The 10,898-nt window shown below is 31.7% G+C and overlaps 2 protein-coding genes across 2 annotated transcripts; both read left to right on the forward strand.

Annotated features, from left to right (window-relative positions):
- The first annotated feature begins 370 nt into the window (after positions 1–370).
- LOC146536228 (uncharacterized) lies at positions 371–4,841 on the forward strand. The gene is made up of 5 exons (XM_085190445.1): positions 371–991; positions 1,133–1,263; positions 2,225–2,458; positions 2,962–3,200; positions 4,330–4,841. The coding sequence occupies exons 1-5, from the start codon at positions 379–381 to the stop codon at positions 4,499–4,501; spliced, it is 1,389 nt and encodes a 462-aa protein (XP_085046571.1). The 5' UTR covers positions 371–378; the 3' UTR covers positions 4,502–4,841.
- Positions 4,842–6,380: 1,539 nt separating this feature from the next.
- LOC146536229 (leukocyte elastase inhibitor-like) lies at positions 6,381–10,851 on the forward strand. The gene is made up of 7 exons (XM_085190105.1): positions 6,381–6,520; positions 6,748–7,196; positions 7,523–7,699; positions 8,200–8,413; positions 8,735–8,949; positions 9,982–10,164; positions 10,502–10,851. The coding sequence occupies exons 1-7, from the start codon at positions 6,505–6,507 to the stop codon at positions 10,781–10,783; spliced, it is 1,536 nt and encodes a 511-aa protein (XP_085046231.1). The 5' UTR covers positions 6,381–6,504; the 3' UTR covers positions 10,784–10,851.
- Positions 10,852–10,898: the final 47 nt, after the last annotated feature.

Here is a 10,898-nt window from a genome sequence, read left to right on the forward strand (position 1 = left end):
ACAATTATGTATTTTTTTAAAAATAACATAAGTGTATAGAGTAAATAAACGCTTCGCTTTCATATACGCCAATATATACTTAATATAGGATCTAGTCTTTTAGGTTTTTATATGTTTAAGTCATCTATATTTAACTCATCAATCTCCATCGTGCCTTCCTCATTCTACGTGACATTGGCGAAGTAAACTGTGCTCTACTGGCACGCCTAAAAGGCATAAAATACACAATCTTCATCATCACTTAATATAGGAAAAATTGAGGGTATTCTAAAAATAATTATTGATATTTTTACTTTTAAATATTTTTAGTTTAGTAACGGTTAGACAGTCACGCTGGTCGTGACCGCTTTAGCTGGAAAGTAAAAAATATATTTAACAATGGATAAAGAAAATATGAGAGTGAAAATTATATCAAAAATACCTGTTCCTAAAGAACCATTGCCACCATTACCACAGGCTCTAATAAAAAGAGAACAAAAAGTAGAAAATGAAAGACCCCCTTTGAAAACACTCAGCGGGTCAACAGTTCACCCAAATGTAAATGGAGCAGTACAAAAGAGTGAACAAGTACACCCAAAACCAAAATGTCCTCTAAATATTGCCACCCGATATGTAACTTATCGCCAAAATAATGAAGACCTAGATTGGAATTATCATGTGTTTATGGACAGCACTGTAAAAGATGATAATCAGACTGGAAATGATAATCAGGCTGGAAATGATAATCAGGTTGGAAATGATAATCAGGCTGGAAATTATCTTGTGAATAATCATGAAACGAATTGTGTTGGAGAAGCGAAGAAATCCATAACGCCCGCATCGCTGGAACCAAATAGAATCAAAAATATTAAAAGAAGTCTTAAACGACCTCATAGTCGTGAACTGCAGGGACTTTCTCCCAAAGTGAAACAAGATAGAGGAGATGAGAGGCACAAACGGCGCTTGGAGTTTACTGAACCATCAGAACAAAGACTTCAATGTTCAGATTTCTGTAAGTGTTAATTATTATATTTTTTTAAGATTCCAGCTGTATATACCACAGTAGGATTGAGAATATCATATTTTCCCATAGATATATTTTTAAATCCATGATATATATTTTAAATTTAACATTATTTATGCATATTTTTAGTAAAAAAATCGTACTTCGAGTATACAAATGATATGGTCACCTATCTCCTCAGTACAGAGAAAAATACGAATAAGCCAAGACTACCAAATAAAACAAGGGCGTGTATAATTAATTGGCTCATGAGAATTAACGTAAGTTATTTTTATTATTACAATTTATATTTAATATTAATACTGTAACCGAATTCTATTTTCTTTAAAATTTTGTGGTTAGAGAGTTAACTCTGTGTTCTCATTAAGTGAAATAAATATATTTCACTTAATGAGAACACAGAGTTACCTTAAATAGGTACATATCAATATAATGGTAAATAATAAAAAGAAAACAATTATCATATAAAATTAATAGTATACACATTTATAAGTGAAATTGTGGGTATATTGAAATAATTTAGTAATTTACTTGGACCATAATCGCTTTGAGAAAGTTAAGTTTACCCACATTTGAAAAAATTACAATACATGTTTTCTATTTTATTTTTTATAAGATATTTCTTTAATTTAGTTTTAAAATTATAATTCTTTTTATTTTTTTTTTATATTTTGGCGTAATTTATTATAAAATTGTGCTCCTTCATAAATATTAGATTTTTTGCCATATTTAGTTCTTATTTTTGGTAAGTATAAATTATTTGCACTTCTAAGTGGTCTTTTTACTTTTTGTTCATTTGTTAGAATAAATAGCTCGAATTGTAAGTTGTTTTGTAAAAATTGATATTAAGTTGTTTTTTTTTCATTTCTGTACCTGTTCAAGCATCGATATTTGTAGCAGTAGATTGTGTATATCTTTTTGTCCCAAACGGAAGTTTTCCATTTTGTTTTTTGTATGTACATAAATTGTTGTTCTTTAGACTTGAGAAAGCAGTTTGTGGAACCTTGATTGGTATATATAATATTTATAGTGTGTTATTAGACTATATGTAATGTGCCTATTGTTTGTTTCCCTTCAAAAAAAATAGATATAGTTGACGAATATTTAAAATCTTAGTTTCATTATATATTTCATTTATATAGCACACACTACTATGTAACGAGCCAAGTAGGGAGGATAATTTAGTATAGGTTTTTTTTTTGTTTTCCTCAAATCATTAAGGGTCTCCAAGGAAACCCAGCTGTGGTCCAGTCAGCTCAGTGGTACTTTGACGCGGTGTTAACCGCTACTGATGTCCGATACGATTCTTTGCAAGTTGTCGCATCAGCGTGCTTCTGGATAGCTCAGAAGACACACGGCCAAGCTTACAGCGTCCGTCGACTGGTTAGGTTAGCGAGTGAGGCTTTCGATAGTAGATATTTAATGGCCGCCGAAAAAGCTGTGCTGCTTAAACTGGTAAGATAATTAAATCAGCTAATAGTATCTACTATAGTGTAGGCTGAGGGAACCTCGTTTTAAGACATTCCGTTCCCCACTTTCTGGCTGTCTCGATACCAGAGCGAAGAAATGGAAAAATAAACGTAAATAGATATTTCACTTCCTCAAGTGGGGAACGAACTGCGCCATGACGTCCTCTGGTAAGATAATAATGTAGGTAACACACATTTTACAAAATTTAATAACTTTAAGTTTACTAGAGTAAATCAATATTATTAATGCAATGATGGTAATAATAAATACAATTAATAATTATGTAGATTTTTTCTTTTAGTTCTATTTCCTCGAGTGGGAATCGAACCCACAACCTGTCGCGTTTACAGTCGCACGCTTGCCCCTGTGTCACGACTTGCCTCACATAATAATTAATATTTAACACTTGTATAAGTCAAATTTATTTTAAATCATTAAATTGTTTCGATAATAGAAAAAATAAAATACGCTTTTTGTATTAATTTTAGAATTTTCCACCGCACCCTATCATTCCTCAAGACTTTATAACATATTTGTCATGCTCGTGTGAAACCAAGCCCCATGGCGAAATCGAACTGGCTGCGACATTCCTCTGCATGGCCGGCATGATGGTAGACAAAGCGCTGTGCAAGCATTACCCATCAGCGATCGCTGCTGCTGCTGTAAGGGACGCGATTCTTTTATTAGGGAAAAAGGATGCTTTGGTTAAATTACATATGAATTCTATGTAAGTACTGTTAAATATATTATAATTGTGTAAAAAAATTCTAACAAGTAAAGATTATTACACTGTTCAAGAATATTTAGAGGATAAACATGTATGGAATTAATGTCTATTGAATGTAATGCAGGATAGCCGCCAGCTAATGTAATAGATTGTACCATTGACTTTGAAAAGAGCAACTGTTGAGTTTCTTGCCGGCTCTTATCTGCTAAACTGCCTTCTGAACCGGTGGTAGCTTTTTGTTTATATGTTCATTCGACGATACAAAAGTGCTTATAATAGTCTATTTGAAAAAAGAATATTTTGAATTTAAATTTGTACTATTTGTTTGTCTATGGTACAAAAAGGCAGACCACCAGCTTTGAAGCTTTTGTGGAATAGGTTAGGAGCACAGTTTTGAACTGTAAACGACGACGGCCTCTAATTTTGTAATTTTATCTGAAGATTAAAATTGTATATTTTAATAATAAAATTCATTATTGTATATAAAATAAATAAATCATGCTTCACGCTGTGTTCATCCTGTGTGTAAGCAGGGTTCGATGCATTGCGTATTGGGTTGGACCTCGACGCCAGGGTTTTGCCTTGGTGCCAGAGCGAAGAAATGAAAATATTAAAAATAATAATTAATTTTTAATAAATATTTCATTCCCACGAGAGGGGATCGAACCCACAAATGTCGTTTTCAAACCTTGTAGCCTTGCACCATGATGACCTCCAAATTGTTGTAAATATATTTATTATCAACGAAATAAAAAATAATTATAATAAACTAGCGGACGCGCGCAGCTTCGCCTGCTTATTTGTACTCATACATACAAACACATGTATAATCATACATACAAACTTTCCATACAAACTTTCAAGCCCTATTTAGGGTTTAGGGTCCTTTAGGGTTAAAATTTTTCAAAATCCCTTCTTAGTGGATGTCCAGATTACGAAAGTAAACATCTGTCCAAATTTAACGTTTCTACCATCACCGGTTACGGCTGTGCGTGCGTCTTACCTCAGTCAGTGAGGACAAGTCCTTTTATATATATAGATAAACGATTTTGTATATTTCTTTAAGTGATTGTATAGTGTATAGTAAATATATTTTTTGTGTTTTGTATTAATAAAAAAATAATTACAGGTACAAAGAAGCGAATAGGAAAACTCCATGCATATCCTCAATTTCTTCGATCCAAAGGAATGCGATTCGCTCTATGTCATCACCAGACTATAAATATACAGCCCTTTTGGAATGTTATAGGGGAGCCCCACATTATATAGTGGAGAAAATTATTAATTCTGATAATTTTTAAATTTATTAATTCAGATTTTTTTAAATGCTAATTGTAATTTTTTTTTAATATTAGCTAAGTAATAATTTCTAATAATAATAATGTTATTATATTAATAATTTAATTGTGACTATAACTTCGACTTTGACTACGAAAATGTTTATTATTTATTTCATTTCAGTTATTTTTTAATATTTTTTATAACGATCATGTGTTGACTTGACATAATTTTGAAACTTGAATGAAAACTATTGGACTATTTTTTAGCATCGTTCTAGTATTTTCTGTTTTTTTTTTAATAACTTTAATTAATATAAGACATTAGCACCATTGTGGACTCATGATTTGACTGGTTAAAATTATAAATATTTTTTTGAATTGTTAATAATATAAAAATAAATTAAATAAATATAATACTGACAATAAAAGCAGTTTTATTATCATTCAGAAAGAAAAATTAAACAAGAATTGCAACTGTGTTTCCCATTGTCTGGAAATAATAATTTGAAGAAACACAGACAGAGGCCGTCTCGGCGCAGCGGCACAAGTGTGTGACTGTAACGTGACGGTTGTGGGTTCGATCCCCACTAGAGGAAGTGAAATATTTATTTACGTTTATATTTTCATTTCTTCGCTCTGGTGTCGAGGCAAAGTGCGGCGTAGAGTTCCACAGTTCCACTCCACACGCAATGCCTTCAGATTTCGGCGGAAAGTGGGAAACGGAGGGTTTTAACATTAGGTTCCCTCTGCATACCCTGGTGTGTGTGTGTCTAATATAGCGTGAAAGCTGATTTTACAACTTTTTATCGGCAATTCTATTATAGTGCCTTAATCTTGATTAACAGTAACATAATGTAGCATTAAATTTAAATTAAAATACATTGCTCATTCATTTCTTTATATCGTAATTTACATTATATATCTAAATTCACTTAAAACTTTTAGAAACGTGGTAGTAACTAAGTCCAGCGGCGTTGAGTTGCGCCACTCAACACGTTATGACGCCAGAAGTCAATGATAAGTTGTGAATGAAATTTTCTTAATGGAAACGGAGTGTATTAACACCAGTTTCCCTCTGCCTACCCTGTCGTGTGCGGGATATAGCGTGAAGCTAAAAAAAACCTATTTATTATTAGTTTTTTTAATATGTAGGTAATATTTATTATTAAAACATTAAAAGCCAAATATCTACATATACTTATTGATAACTTTCAATTATTTTTAATTTTGTTATGATTGTAAACACTTATATAATTATGTTTATTATCACATGCTTATGCAGATGCACTTTAAACTTTAAGAAGCCAATCCTACTTAACCTACTGATAAGAACATTATAAATGTGAAAGTTTCTTAAGATATTTGATCCACTTTCACACAAAAATTACTAAACGGATTTCGATGAAACTATCAGCAATATAGCTTGTACTTTGGAATAACAAGTAGGCTCTAATTTGTGTAAAGATTAGAAAGAAAATATATTTAATAGTAAAATTAATAAATTTAGGCGGGTGAGATCGCGGCTGCTTTGCTAGTAATATATGTAAAATCAACATTAAAATTAACTTTTTTGCGATACATTCTATATTATTAGAGAGAAAACAGAGACGGTAAACAGAGAGAACATTTAACAGTATTTTATTTATATTTAAACATTGATCTTATATCTATTCAAACTTTGATCTTTCACTATAATTTTATCAACTAAGAAGTCTTAAATACTTGTTAAAGGAACCTGCTCTGATGAGGAAAACCACTACAGATAACTTCAATATAAAAACTTGTTTTATACTAAGCGACGTTCTTGTAATTTTCAAAATGTATTTCTATTTATAAGGTAATAAAGCTTAAATTGCAATAACAAGTTTAGTGTCTGCAATCCACTATTATAATTCTTGTTTACGCGTTACGGTCAGTGTAGTAGTGAGCTGAGGTCGAACATCGTTTACATTTTTGTTTAATATATTTAAAAAATATTATAAAGTTAAAAACGTGTCTAATGTGCTATTTGAAGTGAAATCAATATGAAATTTATAATTGGTAAGTTAAATCCTAGTTTTTTTATTACTTAGGTATAACATCGACTTACACTAAGCATTTATAAATAAATTAAAAACGATATAAAAACTTTTGTAGAGGAATTTGTTTCCTCAATTATTTATAAATATTTTAATGTTGATAATGGAGCCTGTTGATATTATATATCCGCGTAGGATGTAACTTTAATAACAGAAACCAGAATTTAATTTAATTGAATTTAATTTCAGCACTCACTGCGTTGTGCATTTTAGATGTAAAATCACAACGTTTCCACAATGGCCGACAACAAGTGATCTTCGTAACTCCAAGAACCTCGAATGAAGTTAAAGATTCTTACGATAGATATTTGCAAGATATAGTTAATCAAAGAAACATTGCAGCACAAGCTAATCCCAACAAAGTACAAGATTCTTATGATATATATCTGCAAGAAGTACTTAAACGTAAAAATTCTGAAGGGCAAGTGAATCCCAATAATGACAAGGCTCAATCATCATTGAGTGATAATCGTAATATCAATTCTATTAATCGTGTAACATCCAGTAGACCAGTTGACTTAGACGAGTCTCCCATTGCTTCAAATCCAATAAGATTTATTGGTGTTCCAAAAACTGATGTGGAACAGCTAAATAACATAACATATGCAATAACAACATTCGGAATAAATTTAATGAAAGTGAGTCCTTATTTACAAATCGATTTAGAAATTGTGACTTTTTATTTATTTTGTCATTATTATTATTACTTATACTTTTTTAGATTTATTTTACAATATATGACTAATTTAGAATACTGATAACTAATTACATATTGCGGCGTTGAGTTCTGCCACTCAACACACAATGCTACCAGAATTCGGCAGAAAGTGGGGAACGGTGTGTCTTAACACTAGGTTCCCTCTGCTTACCCTGCTGTATGCGGGATGTAGCGTGAAGTGGATTTATATTGATTCACATATGTTTTTAATAATAAATGGCGTTAATTATATTTGGTGATTTTCAGAGTGTGAATAGCTTACAAAATGGCAATATAATAGTGTCTCCCACATCAATTGCGACGGTATTGGCTCTGTTGCAACAAGGTACAGTGGATGAAGCACAGAAAGAAATAACCAGATCCCTGCAGATGACTGCTGACCTCACAGCACCTACGTATAGACGACTCACTTATGATATGAAAGTAAGTGGAAAATAAAAAGAAACTTATGGTAGCCATTCATGATAGAACAGAAAATGTAATGGGAGGCCGTCATGGCGCAGGGGCACAAGTCTGAGACTGTAAAGCGACAGTCGTTGGTTCGATTCCTACTTGGAGGAACGAAATATTTATTTTTTTTCATTTAAACGCACTGATAATAAAAGCGCTGCGTTGAGTTTCGCCACTCAATATACAAGGCCTGGGGGAAAGGGAAAGTGGGGAACGGCAGTGTTTTAATGCTAATGGAGTGGATTAACATTAGGTTCCCAGGTTCCTTCTGTCAAGCCAATTATGTGCGGGGTACAACGTGTAACGAAAAAAATTATGATGTAATAAATACAGATTTCACCAAGGTCCATGCTTATTATGTACAGGGACATGTGTGAATACGAAAAAAAATATTTAGAAAGGAGCTATAGTATAAGTAACAGTAGTATTAACAAGTTTCATATATTTAAAATTAATTCTCAAAATCTTTTCAGAAAAGAAACTCTCGAAATATTTTGACTGTGTCCAATAACTTGTACGTTGGTGATGGCTTCGATATAAACTTCGACTTCAAAGACACTGCCATTCAAAATTTTGGCAGTGAAGTCACACCTGTTGATTTTTCAAGACCTGCTGCAGCAGTTAGACAAATTAATAAATGGGTAGCAGCACAAACTCATAACAAAATTGAAAATCTACTTCCATACAGTAAGCTAGCAATGCATAGTTAAATAAGTTAGTTTATGAATTAAATCTAAAAGTACGCATAGATTGTTCTCTATTCATCCACTCATACACAGGTACAAATGCCTACATTTACTGCCCCCTTATTTGTTTTCTGTTATATCTATTAACTATTCTGTAAACTTAAATGTACCAAACGGAGAAGCGAGTCATTCCCAACAAAAGTATCCTTGATTACTTACTGGGAAGTCTCAGCGAGTCAACTTGTAAGAAAAATCTATGAGAATAAAGCAATTTTTTTTTAATTTTATAGATATAATAATAAAAAACAAAATTTACTTCTAGGTGCTGTTAATTACCAGACTCAATTAGTAATAGCCAACGCCGTATATTTCAAAGGGTTGTGGGAAACAAAATTTAAAAGGGAGTCCACTAAGCCTCTCATATTCCACCTCAGCAATGGAGAATCCATATCCGTGCCATTCATGCGCATGCGCAACACATTTAAGTATGGTATTGATGAAGAGACTAAATCATTTGTTACAGTTATGCCGTTTGAGGTAAATATCAGTTATTTTTATATAGCAAAGATAAATAGATCTATATATATATAAAATCGAAAGGTTACTCACTCATCACGAAATCTCAGAAACTACATGTGCTAGGAATCACAAATTTTGCATAGGAGTTACTTATAGGACGTAGGTACTCATGGAGACAGAAATTAATAATAAAGTAGTTCACGCAGGCGAAGCCGCGGGTGGGCTGCTAGTATTATTTATAGGTGGTACTGTATGTATGTGTCTCGCACCATTATTTTGATTAATTGCTAAGGTAAGGTAAGGGCGTGTTTATTAATTGGATGGATTTAACTTTTTAAATTAATTATTATTTTAAAGGGAATTACTTTCAACCAATGATAAAAAATATTCAAATATAATAAGTGTATCATATTGGCGTAGTACCAAAAATTTAAATAAATCAAATTAGGTTAGTTACAAAAAAATAACTTTTAATAAACGCAAGTTTCTGTGACATTATATCACTTATTTATTAGTAACATGAAATAAACTATCAATAAAAGCAAAGTTTTTTTTATATTTAACTGTATTTTTTTTTCTTAACACTACAAATAATACTGAACACTAAATCTCATTTGTTGTTTATCTATTTATTATCTATTGAAGTATGGAGTAAATAAACTTTCTTTTCTTACGAGAAATGTTGCGAGATCGGTATCGTAACTCAACCCTGCTCTCTGTTTAACATATCCAGGAAAATAAAAATTATTATTAAATATACATATCTACATAATTGCTTATTGTAACTACAAGCTTAAACATGTATTCTATAATTGTGTACATTTATCTATTTTATTACCGGTCAATTTCCTTCGTGTGTTTTCCATACAACGTGACATTGGTGAAATGTATTGTGCTCAACTGGCACTCGAAACGCCATATATCAAGAATTCAATTCAATTCTACAAGCTTAACAGATATCTAAATTCATTATTTTTGCTATTTTATATGGTTTTCTTTGGTATTACTACGTTAAAAAAAATTACTTATATATTATAATTTTCTTTGCAGCGCCACCAATACTCGCTAATATTAATACTGCCACATCGCTTGTCCAACGTTGACAATGCTTTAAATTCGTTAACAAATATGAAGTTGGTAAATTTCCATAAGTTTAACGAAACTGAAATACAATTGGAGATTCCAAAGTTTACAATTAAATCTGATACTGATATGATACCAGTGTTGAAAAATGTAAGTATTGAAAATTTGTTGTTATTATGGATTATAATTTATTTACATTTTTTTTTATTAGACTAGCTATAATCTACATGTGTTAGAAATTTCAAATTTTGCATAGAAGTTATTTATAGGACGTAGGTGCTCGCTAAGACGGGGATTTTTAATATTCGACTTCTAAGGGGTTGTTTTTGGGGTTGAAAGTTTCTATGAAACTTCGTTACTACAAATACTAGGAGTCTCAAATTTTGCATGGACTTCACTTACAGGATGTAGGGCGAAGCCGCGGGCGGACCGCTAGTGTTATATAAAAGTGTCTGAAAATTTTAAAACATTTTATTTTCCATTTCAGATGGGCATTTCTAGCATATTTTCGTCTAAAAGTGACCTGACAGGTATAGGCACTTATAGGACATACTCTCCTGAAATATCTCAAGCTATTCACACTGGCTACTTATCGGTGGATGAGCAAGGACTTTCTGCTGCTGCTGCATCTGGATTCGCTGCCATTGCGTTGTCGTACGACGAGCCAGCCGCTATCTTTCAGGCCAGCAGACCATTTTTAGCTGTCCTTTGGGACACACAGTTTGCTATTCCTCTATTCATAGCGAGAATTGAGAACCCTTCACAGTAATTTATTTTATAAACTGTATATGTATTTTCTATACTATTAAATAAGTTTTATATATATTTTATTAAAAATATATTTTATTTCTTATTCTTTTCTTTTTGTAAAAAAAAAGTTACAT

Source organism: Heliconius melpomene, chromosome 9 (assembly GCF_056956725.1).
Source record: "Heliconius melpomene rosina isolate 202511_hmr_F chromosome 9, ASM5695672v1, whole genome shotgun sequence".
NCBI classification, from domain to species: domain Eukaryota; kingdom Metazoa; phylum Arthropoda; class Insecta; order Lepidoptera; family Nymphalidae; genus Heliconius; species Heliconius melpomene.